Below are 24,387 nucleotides of genomic sequence, written 5' to 3'. Positions count from 1 at the left end.
AAGTATTTAAAGCGTTCTATTTTGACCCTATTAAAATAATCTAGAGAAGGGATAATAAATCAGAGGGTCGATTATGTAATTCACGATTCCATTTCCGCTTTTGCCCTTACTCTTCTACTTTCACTTCTATAAGTGAAAGGATGGGAGTGGAATGGTGAAAGTGAAAGCGAAAGGGTAAAAGTGGAAGTGGAAATGGTATTACATAATCGACCCCCGGGAAAGATAGATTAAAAATTTCTCAATGAAATAAAAATGATTTTACTTATAAATTTTCTGAATGTAATCAAAATATCAGCTTCACGACAACAAGACAAGGTGATGAATCCACGATGTAAACGGAACCCTTGTATGCAGAATACTGTGTACATAGAAATGTATATACGCATACGTACATATACAGTGCACAACAAATATTGTACCAATTTGGCATAGGATTTCCATCGTCTTCCCTTACCCCCACCCTCAAGTTCCATGCCAATTTTGAAGTCAGCATTAGCACTGTTTTTTCTCTTTCTCTCTATCTCTTCAATTCCCTCTTGCAGAATTCCAAATCGTCTTTTTTCTATATATTTTCATCCTGAATGGCGTACATTGCCTGAAGGAATAAATATGTATGTGAATATTATTTTCCAAAGCTATATGATTTTAATTTAACATAATTGTGGATTATCATATTTCTATGATTATATAATGACACCTCTATGCTAATGTTACCATTCTGATGCATTCGAAATATTATTAAATTTATACGTATATATATATATTCATTTGCTCTAAATAAAATTAATTCAGTTTAAATAAAAATTTTATTTGCGCTAAATAAAATTTAATTTGTTGAGACAAATATATTTTTATTTGATTCAAATAAAACTTAATTGAAACCCAAATTTTTGTTTTTTAGTAACCAAAAAGTATGCGGATAATGAATAATTTGAATGCAACTTTAATCTTGAATATCTTTTTCATATATACATAAATAGGTTACATCCGCATAGAGTAGGATAGATTAATTTTTTTCCCGACCCAGAAACTGGAAGCACCTGCTTCATTATCTTTCATTACACAGCGATCACATATTTTCTCTCTCTCTCTCTTCTATCATCATCTTGCTATATTCGTTGATATTTGGGTCATCACGGTATTTGTTCCCGGCAAGATAGATTCCTTCAGTTTATTCAATCTAAGAGAGAAAGAGAGAGAGCACTGACATGTAATTAATTTTAGAGTTCACTATTTTAATTTGTTCTAAAATAATTAGTAGGTCACTCTTTAAAGGTCAATATATATGCCAAGAATAGTCCATTTAGTGCAAATGTGTATTATTAACTTTGACTTTAAAATTTTTTTGCAATAGAAAAAAAAATTTTACTATAAATATAAATTCGTTTTTTAACGAACTGAAACTTTTTCCTTATTTATTATAGTAAAATATAATAGTTATCATCAGCAGAAAGAAATTTAATGATTCTCTTATGCGAGACAAATGACGACTAGAAAGTAGCAACAGGCAGAAACAAACCGAAGTCACCTTTGTCAATCGATGAAAATTGACTAAATTTAATCAATTGACAAAAGGTATATAACTTCGATCTCTTTAAAAGCATAAGGTAGTCATTATAACTTACTTCCTGATGTTTGCAGAGTATACACTATGCAATTATAAATACTAAGCTAAAGCTAACAGATAATTTTCTTAAGGACAAGAATAGTCATCTAAATGAATATGAGGGTGAAATATGATCGAAGCTGAAATTTTAGATACGTTGATGATAGTTTGAAAATGTCATACGGAAACCTTTGTGTAACAAGTGGAAAACTGTAATTATAATAAAACAGTTCTGGGTATTTGCACTATATATGATTATATCTAGAGACTCCTTTCATCGGCATTATTTTACACAACAATTAATACTCCAACTTTCTTCGATTTTCAATATTTCCCGAAAATATTAACAGTGTTTTGCAACATGCTTGTCTATAGACCCGAGGATGCATTTGGAATGAATCTTGTAATTTTCAAATTCTTCGGATTATGGCCGTCAGTTATCAAAAATCGTACATTAAGGTTAGAAAAAAAATTTCTTTTTCATATTTTTAGACTGATTATCGAGATGTGTAAACTCTGCATTAAATATTTTAATTCTAGATTCTTTTATACAATATACGGTTATAGTGTACAATTATTCTATGTGTTGGGAATTTTACCAACACAATTCATCAATATCTATCTTATGAGAAATGATTTGGAAAAATTAATCGATAGCTTTTTTTTCACATTAACATGTGTTGGTTATATTACAAAACTCATTGTTTTTCTATTGCGTCGTAAAGAAATTGATAATTTTTTCACAAGATTACATCAACCAATTTTCGCACCAAAACGAAAAGAAGATCTGACAGTTTTGAAAGATTTTATTCTTTCTGCACGAGTATCTACACTGATATACGTGAGCTTGACAGTTTTAACAGTTGGAAGCTGGATTTTATTTCCGTTAATAGAAGGCAAAGAGGTAATATTTGGGAAATTATATAGGAAAAAAATTATTTGATACAAATAATCGATTACTTGACTATTATCAAATAAATATTTCCTTCAACTAAATATGTATATTTAACTAAAAATTATTAGTTAAAATAAAATTTTTGTAAAACTAAATTATTTTCGAAAAACTATTTTTCTCAGTTAATTATAATGATGTTTATTTTGTAGGATAAAGTATTACTATTTGCAGCATGGTATCCATATAATGCGACAGTTGAGCCAGCTTATGGCTACACATATGCTTTACAAACAATTTTATTATTGACAACAGCATCAATGAATTCTCAAATAGATATGTTGACTGCCAATTTATATGTGCTCATGGTGGCACAATTAGAATTATTGAAACAAGATTTTAGAGAACTAGCAACAATAGTTCAGAAAAATAATAATATTGATCAAAATTATCAATTCTCTCAAATTACTAAATTTATTAATGAAGATGTACATTTCGACAAACAGGAAATAATGGAAAATACTGAAATTTATAATGATGAAAAAATAGAAAAATTTCAAACAAAATCAATTAAAGATTCCAATTATTCTGATGAAGAGAAATTAGATAAAATATTAAACGATCGAGTTATAAAATGCACTCAACGTTATCAAGCAATAGTCAAGTAAGAATAATTGTTCATTTGTTTAAGTGTCATAGAACAATTGAATAAAATTTTATATTATTTCTGTTAAATTTTTTTGTACAAGTAAAAATTATTTTTCTATTTTGTCATTATTGGATTGAAAGTGATTGTTTTGAAATTTAGATTTGTTAATGACGTAACAGATTTATTTCAAATTGGAGTTGTGGCACAAATTTGCGCCAGTAGCATTATCATTTGTGCCACAAGTTACGAAATGACGTCTGTAAGTTGTAATTTTTTTTCTGAAATGTCGATTCTAATTTCGAATCAAATAAAATAACTTTTAAATTTCTAGATTTCGCCAACTACTTTACAATTTTACGTTGTTCTTCAATATCAACTATGTATGTTATTTCAAATATTCATCTATTTATATCGAGGAAATGACATAACAGTAAAGGTGAAAAATCTAATATTAAGAAACAAATATATTACTATTATTTGGTATAAATTTGGTATAATTTGGTATAAATTTTTTGGTATACAGTACCATCAGAAATTGTACCGACAATTTCCGACGGTACTGTAAATTTTTTCATTTTCGAAAAATAACAGACTACCGAGTTGAAGGATGCAGTTTACGAATGTGCATGGATGTCAATTCCAAATTCAAAATTTAGAAAGTCACTTTGCATTATTATGTCACCATTACAAGTACCAATGAAATTAAGTGTTGGTAAATTTTTTGTTCTATCAGTCGATACTTTTTTTGGTGTGAGTATAGTTGGGGAAAAAAATATAATAATTTTACATTATTAGGAAACATTCAAAAACAATAGTTTATTCATTTTTCAGATTATAAAATTAGCATATTCTTTCTTTGTACTTCTAAAACAGATTAATTCCAGAAAAAAGGGAAATTAAAATATGAATTAAAATAATAAGATTGTTCAATTATTTACTATCACAAATATTCAACACTGAAAGTTGAATGTCAGTGTTAAAATAAATAAATAGTGTTTGAATAAACGAAAAATTCAAAAATTGCTTTTCTTATCTTTTTTATCGAATATCAAAATTACCATTTAGCCATCATAATAGTGTTAATAATAATAATTCATATTCCACTGTCTTAAAAGGAATATTTAGGTACAGAGAATTTTAGAATTGGTTTTATAAAACAGTCTTATAATATTCATAAAGGATTTCATATTCAAAGTGAGCATATATGTATATATATATATATTTATAATGACAATAGAAATGACTTTCAGTGCGACAATATAATAGAGAAAATACTGAAATACGACAAAGCTGTAGTTTCCTAATCGATTTCAATGGTTGTTAAATTATAGAGTAAGTTTCAGGAAACTGAATTCAACAACAGAAGGGTGTATGTTTCTTCAACTTGCTATTATTTTACGAGAGAGTAACAAGCTTATATTGAAACATATCAATCATTTCTCAAACTACCTTCTACTTTTTACATAAAATAAATTTAATGCAAATTTTCATGTGTACAAATTTTTTATAGAGAGAAAAAAGAAAATTCTTTACATTAATATGGAAGTCTATAGACCGGAAGCAGCATTTGATATGAATCTTTTGACATTCAAATTATTTGGTGTTTGGCCTTCCTCAATAAAACATCCCCTGTTAAGGTTTTATTATTTCAATCCTTTATAAATTTTTCCCAAACACAAAAAAAGTACGATTCTCAAATTGAAATATTTTTTCCCCCCTATTTTTCAGATTAATTTACAAATTTTACGGCTATTTAATGCATTTTTATTATATCGTTGGACATTTGTCGACACAATTTATGAGTTTATATATAATGAGAGGTGATTTAAAAGAACTTGTGGATAATTCTTTTTTCACAATGACTTGCATTGGATATGCATCGAAACTTATTGTGTTTATATTGCGACGTAACAAAATTGAAGAATTTTTCGATAGATTAAGACAACCAATTTTTTATCCAAAAGGAAAGAAACATTTTGATGTGTTGAATGAATATACAATTGCAGCTAGAACAAATACTATGATTTATATTTCTCTAGTATTAGCAACTTGTGTTACTTGGATTATTTTTCCCTTGGTTGATATGAAACAGGTATTACAATTTATTCTACTCAAAATGATTTAAAAAAAATAATTGCTGATAATAACAATACAATACAAATTAAAATGTAAAAGACAATACAATAGTACAATGAAAACAAAAAATTTGATTCAAATAATCGTTTACTTGATGAATTTACTTGACTGAAATAAAAATTATTTGGTTCAAGGAAATATTTATTTGATAATAGTCAAGTAACCAATTTATTTGAATGAAGTAATTTTTTTTTATTTTTTAGTGTAACGCCTTTTTTTGCAATCGCAGGAAAAAACGTTACTATTCCCAGCATGGTATCCGTACAATGCAACAGTAAATCCAGCTTATGAATACACATACGTTTGTCAAACACTTCTTTTACTAACGACAGCGACTATGAATTCCATGATAGATATGCTGACGTTGAATTTTTACGTTATTATGGTGGGACATATGGAAACTCTTAAACTCGATTTCAAAGAATTGACAGATTTTTTCACAGGAAATGATATCAAAAATGTTGATATTAACTTTGAAAATGGAGTAGTCAATAATGAAAATCTAACTCACATTGATTTATCAAATTTTGTTAATCTCAAAGGAACAATATCTTACGATATATATTTAAAGGCGACCAATTCAAGGGATGATGTTTTCGATTATATCAATTCATTGGAAAAAATTTTAAATAATCGAATCATTAAATGTACATTAAGATATCAGGCAATTTATAAGTAAGTGAGATTCAAAAAAATTATTAATCATTTAAGAATATTGGGTGTAAAGATATAAAGTTCAAAATTGAATGTTAAAACAATGTTTTATTATATTTAGATTTGTTAATGATATAACCGATTTTTTTCAAATTGGAATTATAGTACAAGTTTGTACAAGTAGTATTATTATTTGTACTACAACTTACGAAATGACATCAGTAAGTTATGTTTATTGAAATTTTTTTTACAAAGTTTCATTTTTTCATTCTTTAGTATTTGTTCTACAATTTTTTTTGTAAACTTAACTTTGTTTATTATTCAGATATCTCCTACTACATTGCAGTTTTATATGTTTCTACAATATCAAATTTGCATCATGTATCAAATATTTCTTTACACCTGGAGGGGAAATAATATTACCTTAAAGGTAATTTATCAAAATATAAAAATTATAAATAAAATAAATATAAATTAATAAAATCTCTAAAAAAAATTATCTGTTTCTTTTTGCCAGACAATTGAATTGAGAGATGCAATTTATGAATGTGGATGGATAACAGTGCCAAATATTAAATTTAGAAGATCACTTTATATTGTAATGTCCCGACTGCAGGTGCCTTTGACATTGTGTGTTGGAAAATTCTTTTTTTTATCAGTCGACACATTTTTTAAAGTAAGAATTATTATTATTTATTAAAATAAAGAAAAGATAAATATACATTCATATTTTCATATAGAATTTTGTAAAAATAATTCTTTAAAATTTTCTTAAAAGATATTTTTTCTTTTTAGATTATAAAAATTGCCTACTCATTTTACATTCTTTTGAAGCAAGTTAACGTCAAAAAAAATCCAACAAATTGAATAAAATGAAAAGGAAAAAAAATTACAACATTTTTTCCAAAAAACTAAATGTTTTTACAAAGAATGATTACGGTTTTTTTTGTGTCTTCAAATTTTATTCGTTGTTTGAAAAATATTTAAAATCGTTTTACATACCTTCACTTACTTTTTAAAAATATTTCAATTTTGTCAAAATATATATCAATTTATATTTTTCAGTCTATTTTATATTTTCAAATAAAATTTGAAAAATCTACACAACGAATATAAATTATTATAGTTATAGTATTTATTATTTTTCCACAATTTCTAATAATATTTGTATTTTTACATTAACATGTGGATACTTTTTCAAATCTAAAAAATCCGTTAATTGTAAATAATATCATCTTTTGAAAATTAGAAAAAATTTTATTATTAACTGTTTATTTTTATTATCTTTATAATAAATTATTATTATAATCATTATTTTCCAAATTTTTATAATCATTATCATTACAATTATTCTTCAATAAAAATTCTTTCTTTTCTTTCAAAAGAATCTTAAATTCAAAACAATTTCACATTTATAAATGTGGATTACAGCAACATATGTACAAAATAATAATGATAATAATAGTATCAGTAATAGAGAAGAATACTAAAATATTACAAAACGATGTTTTGCAATTGATTTCGAAACCTTGTTAAATTATAGACTTAGTTTCAGGAAAGTGGAGGAAACATTTCTCATTATTTCACGATACGGACATATATGGATCCACCCCCTTCCCCTTACATGAACGCGATATGCCAATCATTTCAAATAATCCCTTCCGATTATTTCCAACTAACAATTTTAATGCAACTAACTATTCGACTAAAATACAACCCTCTTTGTGGAAAATTGCTTCGAAGAAATGAAACTCTATAGACCGGAAAACGCATTTGGTATGAATTTACGGACATTTAAAATATTCGGTGTCTGGCCATCCTCAGTAAAACATCCAGTTTTAAGGTTTTTTTAAAAAATTATTACACTCGATAATCAAGTCTTAAAATAAATTATATTATATTTTTAATCTTAAAATTTTGCATACATTTTTTTCATAATATAAAAAATTTAGAATCTAACATTTTTATTCAACTGAATAATTTTTTGTTGTTTGCAGATTTTTTCACAATCTTTATGGTTATGCTATACATTTTTTTTATATTGCCATTCTATTACCGGCACAATTTATGAGTATATATATTATGCGAAATAATGTACAAGAACTTGTGGATAGTTCTTTTTTCACATTGAGTTGTATTGCATATGCATCGAAATTTATTGTTTTTATATCTCGACGTAAAACAGTGGAAGAATTTTTTCAACGATTACACGATCCAATTTTTATTCCACGACGAAAGGAGCATTTTGATTTATTAGAAGAATCAGCAGATACAGCAAGAACAACTTCTATGACATTACTCTCAATAGCAATGACAACATGTATTACCTGGATTATTTTTCCATTGGTCGAAAATAAAGAGGTATGGACTTTAATTTTTTTGTTTCTTTATAAAATTTTTTAATTTAATTTTCCAGGAGAAAACATTATTGTTTGTCGCATGGTATCCTTATAATACAACAATAAATCCAGCTTATGGTTACACTTATTTGTCACAAACACTTCTTTTATTAACAACAGCTGCTATGGATACAATGATTGACATGATGACGACAAATTTTTTTATTCTTATGGTGGGGCAAATTGAAATTCTTAAACTTGATTTTCGTGAATTAACTGATTTTGTTGTTATCAATCATTCGGAAATTACAACAAATGGATGGTCTAATGAAAATTCAGTCAAGTGTGAAAAATTTCATTCAAACAGAAAAGAATTAACTCATGAATTTAATACAAAAATACCATACGATTTGTATTTAAAATCGGTCAGCTCTGTTAAAAATGTTTTTTATGACAATGACAATTCATTAGACATAATACTAAATAATCGGATTATCAATTGTACTTTACGATACGAGGCAATTATCAAGTAGGTTTGATATAATTTTTTATTAATAACAAAATGTCTATTTCTTTAAATTTTCAACGTTTTTGTGAATTATCTTAATTTTCAATGTCAAAAAAAAGTTTGATTCAATTTTAAAGAGTGAGATGATTTTACTACATTTAGATTTGTTAATGACGTAACAAATTTTTTTCAAATTGGAATTGTGGTACAAGTTTGCGTGACTAGCATTATATTTTGTACTACAACTTATGAAATGACATCGGTAAGTCACTGGGAAAAAATTTGTTTGTTTGTAATGCGAATATATTTCTAGAGAAAGAAGATTTTTTTTCTTACTTTTTATACTTTTTGCACATATATTTTATTTTACACATTTTATTTAAATTTACCTATTTTTATTTTTTTTTTAAATTTAACCAAATTTGTTCTTGTTTATTTAGATCTCGCCAACTACATTACAATTTTACATGCTCCTACAATATCAATTATGCATCTTGTATCAAATATTCATTTTTGCTTGGCGCGGAAATACTATTACCATAAAGGTAACTTAATTTTAACAAAGAATCAAATATTAATAACGCCTTTAAAGTTAACTTTGAAAATTAAGAAAAAATTAATTTCACATTGATAAGATTTATTTTCTAATAGTCGCGAACTTTATTCTCTCGAAACAAAGATATTCTCCTTTAAGCCAAATTTTATTCTCATTTTTGAAATTGTGAGGATCTGAAGAGAAGATAAATTTTATCTTCATCAATATGTTACAAACATTATTTGACAATTGGTGTAGAAAAAATGATCCCCTTTTTTGAAATCCTTCTTTAATAGGACACATTCATCCTCTTAAATGAAAAGGAAATTCTCTCAATAGAAAAGAACCTTTTTAACCGGAAATGAAAGAAAAAGTTGCATCAAAATGAGAAATTTGCATAAAATGGAAAATTCCCTTATTTTTTGGTGAATGATTAACTTTTTAAAAAAAGTCCATTGTCATAATTTTTTTTAAACAATAACTTTCTACTAATAAGGCAAATAATTTGATTATTTTAAGAATTAATAATTTAAAAAAGTGAATATAATTTATTTGCTCTAAGACTGCAGAGCTGAGGGATGCAATTTATGAATGTGGATGGATATCCGTACCAAATGTAAAATTCAGAAGATCACTTTGCATTATAATGTCACAATTGCAAGTTCCATTAACACTGCGTGTTGGAAAATTCTTTTTATTATCAGTCGACACTTACTTGAAAGTAAGTTATTTTTCACTATTGATATACAAATAATATTTTATTAATTCTAATTCTTTTTTTAATTGAAATATTTATTTTCATATTTTTAAAAATTTACAATCTTATATTAACAAAAATGTATATAAACAAATTTTTTAATTAAAATTTTTAATTTTCAATAGTAAATAATCCAACTATAATGTTAAATTAATAAAATATAATAATAATTATCTAATTAAGATAATAATTAATTAATAAAAAGAATTTGAAAAAATCCACTAATAAATTCTGTAATTTTTACTTTTGTCGTAATAAATTTTATTAATTTTTCTTTTTGCGATAAAAAAAATCATTCTTTGACAGATAATAAAATTAGCCTACACGTTTTACGTTCTTCTAAAACAAGTTAACATCAAAAAGGAATTGCAGCAAAAATGAAACATACTTTAATATAATGTTCAAAACATTTCATCGCTGAAGTGAAAATTTCATTTTATATTAGGTATTTAGATAATATATGTATAATTAATTATTTTCATGTAAAATATCAAACGCAAAAACCATATGACCTCTATATTCTTATATTATGGTTATATACAAGTTACTTCGAAAATTTCTATATATGTATTTTTGAAATATTTGACAAATTGTCAAAGTTTTACGTTAATTTTGTTCTACCTTTGGTTTTTTTTAAATTTTATTACGTTAAAACAAATTTCTTGAATAAGATAATAAAATAATAATTAAACTATATATATGGTGTCCTTTTATTTTTCTTTTTGCAAATATAAATATTTTCCTCTTACCATTTAATTGAAGAAAACAAATTAAATTCAAGAATTTTTTTTTATAAAAAAAGTCTCTTTAGTTAATAATTGCTGACAGTAATTTCATCAGCTGAAAACTTGGAAACTTTAAAGCCTATACATGGATTTTATAATTTAATTCCAATGTAGCGATAAAGACATCTCCTGTATTGTTCAGTACAGAAATATTTCGTCAAAATTTTTTTTAAAAATCGATTCATGGGTTGGCTAAATTATAGAGTTAGTTTCAGGAAACTTTAGCTCACAATAATAAGGGGGCGTTTCTATTATTTTGCGATACTGCAAAACAAGATATAGATCCACATTTCGCATATATCGTAACATGCCAATCATTTCCAGCAACTTTGAATTACTTGCATATTAAAGGTAGTAAATATATTGCAACCCTGTGACACAAGTACATCCTCTCTTAGAGAGGAAAATTTCCCCACCAAGAAATGGAAGTCTATAGACCGGAAGATGCATTTGCTATAAATCTTCGAACATTCAAATTGTTTGGCGTTTGGCCTTCCTCAATAAAACATCCCATGTTAAGGTTGGCCATTAATGTTTTGCAAATATAATAAAACTTATATTTAATAAAATTATTTTTTTTTCATTTTTAATCATAAATTTTCATACAATTACAAAAATGTTTCATTTCATACAGAACATTTTTTTTCTGTGGTTTTACAGATTTATTTACAAACTCTATGGGTTTGCAATCCACATGTATTATATAATAGGAGTTTTTCCGCCACTATTCATGAACCTGTATATGAAGCATGATAACTTAGAAGAAGTTATAAATAATTGTGTTCACATATGTTCATGTGTTGCATATGCAACAAAATTTTTTATATTTCTTTTGCGGCGTAAAAAAATAGAAGAATTTCTCCAAAGATTAAACGGTCCAATTTTCCTTCCAAGACAAAAGGATCATTTGAATATATTAAAAAAATCTACAACTATAGCACAAGTAACTTCAATTACATTTCTGTCATTGGCATTTCTCACTTGGACATTTTGGATCAGTTTACCATTATTTAAATATAGAAAGGTATAGGTATATCAAAAACTGATTATTTATATAACGTTGAATTACTCTAAATGTAGGTGGTGACACTCCTTGAAGTAAATTGAAATTTTTAGGAAAAGACATTACCATACATTTCATGGTATCCATACAATGTAACAATGAATCCCGCTTACGTATACACATATATTACTCAAACAATTCATTTTTTAACAACATGTGCTATGGCTTCTATGCTTGACATAATGGCGACTAATTTTTATGTTATTATGGTGGGACAAATGGATATTCTCAAACAAGAGTTCAGTGAATTAGCAGATTTTAGTGCTGTAAATGATTCAAAGGAAGCGATTATTAAATTTTCAAATAAAAATTCAGTTGTTTTTGAAAGCATTGATTATAATGGAAAAAAATTAGTAACACATTTTTCAAATTTTCATAATATAAACAAAGCAATGCTAAAAAATTTGTATATAAAATCAACTCATTCTGTCAGGAATGTAATTTATAACAATGAAAAAGAATTAGTGAAAATATTAAATGACCGAATTATCCACTGCCTATTGCGATATGAAGCAATTATGAAGTAAGTGAAAAATAATTACTGATATCTTTTTCATATGATTATTTTTAAGATCCATTAATCCCTTAAGGGATAAAATATTGTTACAAAATTAATTGAAAGAATTATATATTTTATTTCATTTAGATTCGTTAGTGACGTGACAAATTTGTTTCAAATTGGAATTGTGGTACAAGTCTGCGTTAGTAGTGTTGTCATTTGCACAACAAGTTACGTAATAACAACTGTAAGTTATCTTTACAATAAATCTACTAAATCGACAATGAATTCTGTTCCATAATTATTAAACACTTTTTTATCTCAGATTTCACCAGCTACATTCCAGTTTTATAAGTACATGCTGTATCAAGGATGCATGTTATTTGAAATTTTTATTTATACATGGCGATGTAATGACGTTACTATAAAAGTAAATAATTATGTCAGATCAAATATTTAAGGATTTATGCAATTTTTTTATGTTAACCATTATAACTTACAATATAAACGTTTAACAGCACTTTTAATTAAATAATTAAATTTTAATTAAAATTTAATTGGTACAAAAATGTATTATTACAAAATACTTGTTATTAAATAAATACGAATTATATATTACAGACCACAGAACTAAAGGATGCTGTTTATAATTGCAAGTGGATGTCAGTACCAAGTTCAAAATTCAGAAAATCCCTCTGCACTATAATGTCACATCTACAAGTTCCTTTAACAATATGTGTAGGAAAATTCTTTCTGTTATCTGTCGATACTTTCTTGAAAGTAAGTTTATTTTCCTACATTGTTAATATTAATAAATAATGTAAGTAATTTAAAACAAAAATTAAAAGAGATCAAAAGTTTTAAAAAATTAATTATATTTCAGTGCTGTAAAATTTCTTTTCAGATTATGAAAATGTCTTATTCCTTATTCGTTCTTTTGAAACAAGTCAACGATCAAAATAAATGAAGTAAATTACTGAAGTACACATTAATTTTCGATGTCTAATTTTTTAGTACAAATTGAAAAAAACATGTATTTTAATTACGCAAATATAATTATGCACCAAGTGTTATATCTCAAAATGTTTCATATATTCATGTTTTTCCCAAAAATATTCTCCCAATCAGTTAGGTAATTGAAGATAAAGAATAAAAGGATTGACAGTATATAATACAATTTAATTTAATTCCAATGTAGCGATAAAGACATCTCCTGTATTGTTCAGTACGCAAAAATATTTCGTAACAATGTTTTTAAAAATCGATTCATGGGTTGGCTAAATTATAGAGTTAGTTTCAGGAAACTTTAGCTCACAATAATAAGGGGGCGTTTCTATTATTTTGCGATACTGCAAAACAAGATATAGATCCACATTTCGCATATATCGTAACATGCCAATCATTTCCAGCAACTTTGAATTACTTGCATATTAAAGGTAGTAAATATATTGCAACCCTGTGACACAAGTACATCCTCTCTTAGAGAGGAAAATTTCCCCACCAAGAAATGGAAGTCTATAGACCGGAAGATGCATTTGCTATAAATCTTCGAACATTCAAATTGTTTGGCGTTTGGCCTTCCTCAATAAAACATCCCCTCTTAAGGTTTTCCTCTTTTGCATTCGTATAACAAAATTAATGTTTAAAAATTTATGTTCAAACAAAATGAAATAAAATGTCATTTTGTTTAAACATACATATTTTTGTACAATTGTCAAAATTTTTGATTCCATATACAGAGGTAAACGAAACCTTATGGAGTAAAATTTTTATTCTACTTTAATCAAAATGAAATTTTCTCTGCTAATTGTCATTTTACAGCTTTATTTACAAACTTTATGGTTATGCTATCCATTTTTATTATATTGGAGGACTTTTACCGTCACAATTTACAAGCATGTATATTATGCGAACTGATTTAAAAGAACTTGTTGATAGTTCATTTTTCACATTGACTTGTGTTGGTTATGCATCGAAACTTGTTGTTTTTTTATTTCGACGCAAAAAAATTGAACAATTCTTTCAAAGATTGCACGATCCAATTTTTGTTCCAAGAAGAATTGAACATTTGAATATAATGAAAAAATCGGCAATTACAGGACGAGCAAGTTCCATTACATTTCTCTCTTTATCACTCGGCACTTGTGTATTATGGATAGTTTTTCCCTTAGTTGAAAACAGAGAGGTATAAATATAATAATAATAATTTATAACAACAAATTAGAAATAGATCAAATACAGAATTGCAACCAACTAATTCGCTATTGGATTTATTCTCAATATATTTAGACATACTTGATATGATTTGAATTAAAAATTAATTTGAAAGAAAATTTTTTTTTGAAATTCAAAATCACAATTTTTAGGTAAAGACATTACTTTACGCTGCATGGTATCCATACAATGCAACAGTAAATCCCGCTTATGCATTCACATACATTTCGCAAACAATTCTTTTGCTAACGACAGCAGCTATGAATTCAATGATTGATATAATGACGACCAATTTTTATGTTGTTATGGTGGGACAAATGGAAATTCTCAAACAAGATTTTCGTGAATTAACAGATTTTGTTGCAGTAAGCTCAAATAAAAATAAAAATTTAGTCGTTGATAAATCCTTAAGATCGTCCCATTCTTTAGAGAATGTTTTTTATTATAATGAAAAAGTATTAGACAATATATTAAATGACCGAATAATTCAATGCTTGTTACGATACCAAGCAATTATCAAGTAAGTTAATGGTAGTAAGTGAACATTTTTTTTATTCTTTTCTATGAATATTAGAAATTTTATTTATTTTGAGTAAACAATTAAATACTTTAATATTTATAAATACTTGTTAATGTAGATAATACATTATTTTAATCCACTTAGATTTGTCAATGATGTAACAAATTTTTTTGAAATTGGAATTGTGGTACAAGTCTGCGTCAGTAGCTTTATTATTTGTGCAACAACTTTCGAAATAACATTAGTAAGTCATTAAATACAAAACGAATTAGTAATTAATCACAACTAAGTAGGATTTTTAGTTTCTGTACTATTTATTCTAAATTTAGTTTCTTTTCATAGATTTCGCCAACTACGGTGCAATTTTATATGTATTTTCTGTATCAATTGTGCATGTTGTATCAAATATTTATTTATACTTGGCGTGGTAATGACATCACCATAAAGGTAATTAATTTTTTTAAATTAAACATTAACATTTTAAGAAGCTTTCATTAATTAATTAACGGAAAACTTAATGTAACAAATTAAGAACAAAATTTGGTGAAAAGAAAATTTAGGAATTATTTTTTACAGACAGCAGAACTAAAAAATACAGTTTACGAATGCGGATGGATGTCAATACCAAATAAAAAATTCAGAAAATCCATTTGCATTATAATGTCACACCTTCAAGTGCCTTTAACAATATGTGTCGGAAAATTTTTTTTATTGTCTGTCGACACTTTCTTCAAGGTAAATTTACTTATCAATATATGTTAAAAATTTACAAAATCTACAAAAAAAATCTACAAAAATAAGATTTTCTTTTCAGATTATAAAAATGTCTTATACCTTTTATATTCTTTTAAAACAAGTCCACTTCTGAAAAAAATAAATATATAAATTGCCAGTGTAGTTTAACTATAATTTTAAAAAAATCATTGTAAAGTTAACAGAAAATACAATCATTTTTCATTGTTAACTTATTGATAAAATTCTCCCAAATAAAATTTTGTTCACCTTTGTTACAAATTTTTAATTTTTTTTTTTATTCGAAAGAAGAATTTTATTTTAACATAGTTATAATGATCTTTGATAAACAATAAAGAAAATTCAATTTTCCTAAAAAGTCCCAATGAGATTTAAAAAAAAAATTCGGATATTCGAATATTTTAACAGAGAGAACATAACGAATCTGACTAGGAATAAAATATTTATATGAAAATAATAGTTCTCGGAGAATATAGAGGAGAATAACTATGGACTTTGGTTGTAAGGATAAATAGGGGGGTTGTGAAATATGTCGAAATTAGATTTTCAGGTCGACTAAACGTTGGATAAATTATAGAGGAAGCTCAACGAAACTAGAGTCTTTGATGAAAAGGGACGTCACCACAAGGTTCGTAACATATTTTACGATAAACATAGACAATATAATATGAATATGTCTTCGCATGCCAATCATTTTAAATTCCTTTCGATTACTTGCATATATACTAAAAAGATAGCCTTATAATGCATCCTCGTGGCTAAACTCCCCTCACATTCATAAGAAATGGATATCCATAAACCGGAAGACGCATTTTCTTTGTGTATTCGTACACTAAAATTATTCGGTGCCTGGCCTTACGCAGTAAATCATCCTTTTCTCAGGTTCATCAAAAATTAATTAACACAAAAATTACTTGAAAAAAAAATCATTTTTATAAAATTCTTGCGCACTGAAAGAAAATAATTTATCCAATTTACTATGTATAATTATTATATATAATTATCAATTTACTTTTTTAAAATTGTTTTCCTTCAATGTTTTATTTCAATGTTTTCATTTTATAGATTCATTTATAATTTATATGGCTATTGTCTTCAAATATTTTACATCTCGGTACTTTTGCCGCAATTAATAAATTTGTATGTTGTTCGCTCTAATTTGGAGAATCTTATTGATTCATCATTTGTAACATTGACTTGTATGGCATATCTACCAAAAATTATTTTAATTATTTCGAGGGGTAAAAAAATTAAGGAATTTTTGAAAAAACTACGTAATCCAATATTTTCTCCACAAACAAAGGAACAATTTATCGTACTTGAAAAATACAAAAACCTGGCGAGGCAAACAAGTTTTGTATTTATATTAATGTGTTCAATTACTGCCACTATTTGGGCTATTACTCCACTAGTGCAAAGCAATAAGGTAAAATAATTTTTTTGACACTTGAAAAAAAGTTTTTTTTTGAGAAGAAATTGAAAAAAATAATTTATGATATGTATATGTATAGAAGAAAGAATTATTACTTGCATCATGGTATCCCTACAATACATCAGTAAATCCCATGTTTGCCTATACTTATTCTTCACAAGCATTTTTGCTAATAAATACAGCATGCGTGAACTCAATGATGGATACAATGATAACAAATTTTTATATTCTCATGGTGGGTCAAATAGAAATTCTTAAAATGGATTTCAAACAAGTGGCGGATATTGCTGACAAGAGTGGTGAATTATTTTTGAAAAAAGTGGAAACAAAACAGTTATCTAATTCAAAAGAAACAATGTCATGTCAAAATTATTTGCAAACATTTAACAATCAGGAATCACTGGACAGACTTTTAAATAAACGAATTATCAAATGCACCGAACACTATAGAGAAATAATCAAGTAATTTTTACACAGATATTTAACAATAATTAAAAATTATAATGAATTTATTATATTATTTTCAATTTAATTATAATATATTTTATTTAAATTTAATTAATAATATTAATAATAATTAAATTTCTTTAAATTTAAATTTTCTTTTTATTGATGCAAGATCTGCGCGCGCAATATACAAGAAGTGGGGATAGCGTTCAAAAACCAATCACGACGCTTTATTTCCACCAATGTTGCGCGCGCATTTTTCTGAGAAAAAATAAGCTACTCTCATTATAATGATAAAAACTAAATATTTAATTAAGGATTAATTAAACCATATACAAAAAAAGGTTCAAAATAAAAGAAGAATAAAAATCGCGTTTTTTTCAAAAAACCTTCATTAAATTAAATTTAGATACGTTAATGACGTTACAAATTTCTTTGAAATTGGAATTGTAAGCCAAATGTGTGCAAGTAGTATTGTCATTTGTACTGCAACTTATGAAATGACATTGGTAAGTAATTTTTTTTTAGAAAAATAGTTAACTAATCTTTTTTTAAAAAAAATTTAATTTACAGATTTCACTATCATCTATAGAATTTTATGTTATTATGCAATATCAAATATGTATGTTAGTTGAAATATTTCTCTATTGTTATCGAGGGCATGATTTTACAATAAAGGTTAAGTATCTGTTTGTTTTAGATGAAAATAATAATTTTAGTTAATAAACAATTTATAGTTTAATGAGAATGCAAAAGTATGAATTATTCTTTAATTACTTTTATAAATTAAATTAAAAAAATTATATTGTATATATATATATATTACGAATATTTTTGCATTTAATACAGGCTGCCGAGCTGAAAGATGCTGTTTACGAAAGTGCATGGATGTCCGTACCAAACATGAAATTCAGAAAGTCGCTTTGCATAATTATGTCTCCCTTACACATTCCTGTCAGGCTTGTTGTTGGCAAGTTTTTTGTCTTGTCACTGGATACATTTTTCAAAGTATATAAATACATTATTAAATATTTCTTCTTTATTAGGGTATTTATAAATAGAAAATTCAAATCCAAATTTTGTTTTCAATATTCATTTCCAGATAATAAAAATGGCATACAGTTTCTACATACTTTTGAAACAATTTAACAATCCGAAGAAATAGTTCCAAATCATAATTGCTCTAAAGAATAATGTTATGAAATTTTTAATAAACGAACATTTTGTTTAACAGAAAAAAATATGATTTTTGTATTCCCAAGTGCAATAACTTTTATACGACTATTTTTAGAAAAACCTGTTTACCTACAAGGAAAAAAAAAATTTCCCAAAAATTAGACAAATATTAACATTTTTAAAGCAAACAAAAATTTCTTTTCGCATTCAAAGTCAAATGTTTCTTTTTTGAATCCATTCAAATATTTGTCAACAAAGAGTTTGCACGCGATAACAGAGCAAAATTTCAATCAATTTCCCTATTATTGATTAAATTGACATAAATTCCTCCATGTACTGGTATAGGAAAACAATTCCAGGAATTTATGACTTGAAAATGCAGAATATGAGATCCCTTTTACTAAACGGAGGATATGTATACCAATTACTGTATTTGAAAAACAGTTGTTACTGATGCAACACAATAGGGTATAACCAAAAGAGGGATATATTTGAAAACATTTTCAAATCGATTTCTATTAGGGAGTGATGATAAATTATATAGAAGAGTTCCTGGAAGCTGAAGGTTTCTTCTATACAATATGACAAAAGGGGAGGGGCGGTCTTTAAAATACAACTTCCTATTATTCAATACAACGTGACCTATAATATAAATTTCACCGCAACTATCAATCATTTGAAATTCTCCTTTGCAATAATAAGATATATAGACATCGACAAAACTACAACCCTCTGTGGAAGAAAATTGTTTCATCAGAAATGGAAATCTACAGACCCGAAGACGCGTTTAGTATGAATCTACAGACATTCAAGTTATTTGGCGTTTGGCCTTCAGCAGCGAAACATCCAGTGCTAAGGTTGTCCGCAACAGACAGTATTACTTTTTAAAAGCAACTATTTTTCCAAAATCCATTCATCATCAAAAATAACATTTTTTTCCTTAAATATTCAAAAAAAAAAACGTGGAAAATTAAAAAAAATCCCTTACAGGTTATTGTACAATGTGTACGGTTATAGTTTTCAATTGTTTTATATTGTTGTATTGTTACCAACGCAATTTATCAACATTTATCTAACACGCAATGATGTACAAAAAATAGTGGATAGTTCATTTTTCACATTGACATGCGTTGGTTATGTTGCAAAACTCGTAGTATTTATTTCGAGACGCAATAAAGTAGAGGAATTTTTTCAAAGACTACATCATCCTCTATTTACACCTAAACGAAAAGAACATTTTGAAGTGTTAAAAGATTATACAAATGTCGCTAAAGCAAGTTCCATGACATTTATGGTCTTATCAATGATCACTTGTGCAAGTTGGATTCTTTTTCCTCTGGTTGACAGCAGTCAGGTAAAAAAAAATCACAAAATCCAAAGTGGTTAAACTTTCAATTTTGAATTTTTACAAATTTTTTTTTCTCAGTTTCAATAAAAAAAATTCTATTTTAGTCCTTACCAAAATTTAATACTAAAATGTATATCCAAAGAAATTAAATTTTACAGAATAAAGTATTACTGTTTGCAGCATGGTATCCATTTAATGTGACGGAAAATCCAACTTATGGATATATTTATGCATCACAAATTCTTTTACTATTGACAACAGCATCAATGGATTCAATGATCGATATGATGACGACAAATTTTTTTGTAATGTTAGTGGCACAATTAGAAATTTTGAGGCGAGATTTCAAACATTTGACGGACATTGTTGATGTCCAGGATAATAATAATAATAATAGAAATAATTTATCAGATTTAAGTTGTGAATTTCCCAACGGGACGGTAACATCTGATAAGAAATTACCTTCTAACCATGAGAGTGGGATTTCAAATCTGACACTTATACGACGCAGTTATTTGCAAGCCACAAATTCACCCGAGGATACTTTCAGTAGCAACCAAGATTACTTGGAGAAAACTTTAAACGAACGTATCGCCAAATGCACCCTGCATTACGAAGCAATCCTCGAGTAAGTGAAAAAAGCTTTTATGTCAAACTGTCAGTTTAGAGAGAGAGAGAGATATAGAGAGAGAGAGTCACGAAATATTCAACTATTGGAAATTTAAAATACATTTTATGTGTGCATAGTTTTTTCCGCTTACAAATCTCTTAAAGTTGAAAAAAACATTTTTCAAATTAGAGAGATTTTTTTTATCGAAAAGTGTTTTTTTTTTTTGAGATAAAAAAATATTCACTCCAAAAAAAAGGAAACAGTTTCTGTTGTCCATTATAGTTTTTTTGATTTCAGAGTATTACTTGTTTGTATATTTAAAAAAGTTTTTATTTTTTTTTCATATTTAAAATTTTTTTCCAAGTACTTAAAAAAATTTATTTGATTCAAATAATCCATGTAATTATTAGAAGCTATTCAATTTTTTTCCTCCGTGTAATAATATTAAATTAAATTTCATTATATATTACTACCAAATTTTTTTTATTAGTTTTGTTAATGATGTAAGGGATTTGTTTCAATTTGGAATCGTCATACAATTATGCGCAAGTAGCATTATCATTTGTGTAACATGTTTCGAAATGACAGTTGTAAGTATAATTTCCAAATTTTTTTTCTAAATTATAAAAACGAATTTATTCTAACACAATAAAAAAATTTTGATTACAGTAATTAATTTTATTTTATTTTTGTATTTTGCAAATAGAAAGATCTGGTTACAATTTGTATTTGTAAATAGTACAATCCATTTTGTAACAAATAATTTTTTATATTTCTCCACAATTTTATTGTTCTATTTACTTTATATAGATTTCTCCAAATACGATGCAATTTTATGTTATGATACAATACTGTATGTGTATGACTTTTCAAATATTTATCTACACATGGAGGGCAAATGACATTACAATGAAGGTACTAAAATTTTCTATAAATTTAAGTATAATGTGAAATTAAAACTGTTGCCAACTGGTTAGTTTAAGCAAGAAAAAAAATAAAACAAAAATTTGACAGAAAGCAAATATTAAAAAAATATAGACTTCAATTGTTTGCACTATTCGAAATCGACATTCTTGCATTCTCCGGTGCGTGACTCAATAAAAAAAAAAACAGAAAAATTGTTTTATGTTTCAGACTGACGAACTAAGGGAAGCAGTTTATGAATGTGCATGGCCTTCAATTTCAAGTAAAAAATTTAGAAAATCCCTTTGTATTATTATGTCACGAATGCAGATTCCAGTTCGACTTTATGTTGGATATTTCTTTCTCTTATCTGTCGACACCTTTTTTAAAGTGAGTATGTCCGTTTTTTAAAAATAAATAAAATAAAAATGTTAAATCTCATAAAAATCACAGAAAAGGGAAATTGGTAATTTAATAGAAAAGAAATACTAATTAAAAAGAGAAAATAAAGATTCTTAACCAGATTTATATTATAATGAAAAACGTTCTTTGGAATATGAATTAAAAAATGAGGGGAAAGAAGGGTGTTTGTAATCGTGTTTGCACCTAAAATAAAGCCACGCTATGCCAAGACAATACACAACGACTCTATGGGAATGGTAATTAATGGCTCTTCGTCTCTACGCATGAAACAAAAGTTAACGTTCCTAAGGCCACTATTATATAGTTTACTTTATGCGAAAGCACACGACGATAAAATTTCACGCTGCCCGAGTCATTAACACTTTGCTATTTTCTCTATAGAATTGTTAAAATATTCATGAGTTGCAAAAATAATCGCGTTCACAACCCTTCGAGAGTAGTGACACTTTCAAATGAAAAAAGGGAATATGAAACATTTCACGAAGATTGCGCCCTAAAAAAATTCTGAAATGTAATAAAATTTTCTATATGAATGCCCATTTGTATATTGTATATACAATAGCGTCAATAAGTCATATAATGCATTCAATATTTTTTTTTTTTTTATTCAATATATAAGTGAAATTTTGTTCATGTCAGAGTGCTTGACAGTTGACGATTCAATCAATTCTGAAAAGTCGGAACACTATTCATCAACACAAATCCAATAATCTAACGCGGCGTGAAAGTATCAGGAATGCATTTTTTAAAATCGAATTGTAGAGACCCGCGCGCGCGGTTTCAAATATGTCCCGCTTGACGAATCAATTCCATATTTCATATATGTTTTTTAAAACGAAAGATTGCAATAAAATTATGATATGCACATAATTATTACAATAAAACTCCATGTTTTTTTATTTTCAGATTATAAAATTGGCCTACTCTTTTTTCATAATTTTAAAACAAGTACAAGTGAAAAAAGAAGAATGAATTATGAAAAAAACAATAATTTTGTGCAACAAAGTATGAAATAAAATATAAATGAGATATTTGAAAAATTAATATAATATGTTTAAATTTAAAAATGATATAACATGTTAATTATAACTATATTTATGAAGGGAGACTTTTTCGAAAAAGAATTCTTTTCATATCTGTGGTGTGGACTAAATTAAAAATAGTTTTTTAATTTTTGACAGATTATGTACGATTTTGCCAAATATACGTGTTTTTCATACTGGAACGTTCCATGAGAAAAAAAAATAGTATATGTGCAGTGGTTCGGCCGGATGAAGTCGCAATTTTCTGCCCCAGTGCCTCGCAATGCGCCTGCGGCCAAATAAAAGCTACTCCTTGGCGGATTCATCACCAACAAAAAAGTAAAGTGTGGCACTGGAAATGGGGGAGTGAAAGAGAGGGGGGATGGTGAAATGATAGAGGAAACGCAAAAGAAAACATAGAAGAGGAAATCCAGAATCGAGGTGGAAAACAAGAGAGAGAGAGAGAAACTTCAAATTTGTAAGATCGCGACAGTTCATATATATATATATATATATACATTGTTCTCTCTTTTGCTTCTCATATAGTAGAGCCATCGGTGCGGCCAAATCGAGAAAAACTTTCAAGATTGCACTGTAAAAGGTCAGAGAAATTTATTAAACCTGACATAACTTATATTGGGTTCAAATTCTTTTTAAGAACGTATCTCTTTTATAAATAAAAAGAAGATATCTCTCAAGATTAGACAGTTTCCTCGTTTCGTTGGCATAACAACAAATTTTCAAAGAAAAAAAACAATTTAGAAACATTTTTTAAAAAATTAAGAATTTCCAAGAATTTTGATAATTTCTATTTGCTATTAAGACTTTAATAATAAAAAATATGTACGCGTTGATACTCTCTTTTTCTTATTCTTTTGCCTTGGTTTTCATTACAAAGTTCATGAAAGCAACTCACAGAGAAAAGTAAAAGGTTCCTTCACATAGGGTTTGAATTAGTGATATCGAGACGATGTTTCTTATATTCCATGAATAGAACCAAGTTCTCTTTCTCTCTCGGCATACAAATGAGTTTAGTTTATTTATGAAACTGGCCCATATTTCTTAAACAATCTTTTCGAAAAATAAATCAAATTTTTGTTTTTAAATCAATTTCTA

At 26.6% G+C, this 24,387-nt stretch overlaps 3 protein-coding genes across 3 annotated transcripts; all 3 read left to right on the top strand.

Annotated features, from left to right (window-relative positions):
• The first annotated feature begins 1,641 nt into the window (after positions 1-1,641).
• Positions 1,642-24,006, top strand: LOC127278454 (uncharacterized). Its single transcript, XM_051300188.1, has 20 exons — positions 1,642-2,065; positions 2,147-2,510; positions 2,711-3,162; positions 3,307-3,406; positions 3,479-3,583; positions 3,739-3,897; positions 5,513-5,958; positions 7,935-8,298; positions 8,354-8,619; positions 12,571-12,670; positions 14,790-15,002; positions 17,422-17,804; positions 19,631-19,822; positions 19,956-20,319; positions 20,472-20,941; positions 21,414-21,513; positions 21,734-21,838; positions 22,058-22,216; positions 23,156-23,254; positions 23,431-24,006. Exons 1-19 carry the CDS (start codon positions 1,968-1,970, stop codon positions 23,219-23,221), a joined length of 4,506 nt encoding a protein of 1,501 aa, XP_051156145.1. The 5' UTR covers positions 1,642-1,967; the 3' UTR covers positions 23,222-23,254; positions 23,431-24,006.
• On the top strand, positions 7,341-10,601 carry LOC127278276 (odorant receptor Or1-like). The gene is made up of 7 exons (XM_051299916.1): positions 7,341-7,780; positions 7,935-8,298; positions 8,354-8,805; positions 8,947-9,046; positions 9,225-9,329; positions 9,882-10,040; positions 10,383-10,601. Exons 1-7 carry the CDS (start codon positions 7,683-7,685, stop codon positions 10,455-10,457), a joined length of 1,353 nt encoding a protein of 450 aa, XP_051155873.1. The 5' UTR covers positions 7,341-7,682; the 3' UTR covers positions 10,458-10,601.
• Positions 13,662-16,050, top strand: LOC127278279 (odorant receptor Or2-like). Its single transcript, XM_051299920.1, has 7 exons — positions 13,662-14,028; positions 14,245-14,608; positions 14,790-15,157; positions 15,302-15,401; positions 15,500-15,604; positions 15,734-15,892; positions 15,972-16,050. The coding sequence occupies exons 1-7, from the start codon at positions 13,931-13,933 to the stop codon at positions 16,023-16,025; spliced, it is 1,248 nt and encodes a 415-aa protein (XP_051155877.1). The 5' UTR covers positions 13,662-13,930; the 3' UTR covers positions 16,026-16,050.
• Positions 24,007-24,387: the final 381 nt, after the last annotated feature.

This window comes from Leptopilina boulardi, unplaced genomic scaffold (assembly GCF_019393585.1).
Source record: "Leptopilina boulardi isolate dan_hultmark-lab unplaced genomic scaffold, ZJU_Lbou_2.1 LbouV2_202, whole genome shotgun sequence".
Classification (NCBI taxonomy): Eukaryota; Metazoa; Arthropoda; class Insecta; order Hymenoptera; family Figitidae; genus Leptopilina; species Leptopilina boulardi.
Note: the sequence above shows the minus strand (reverse complement) of the source record. Positions and strands in the feature narration are given on the sequence as shown.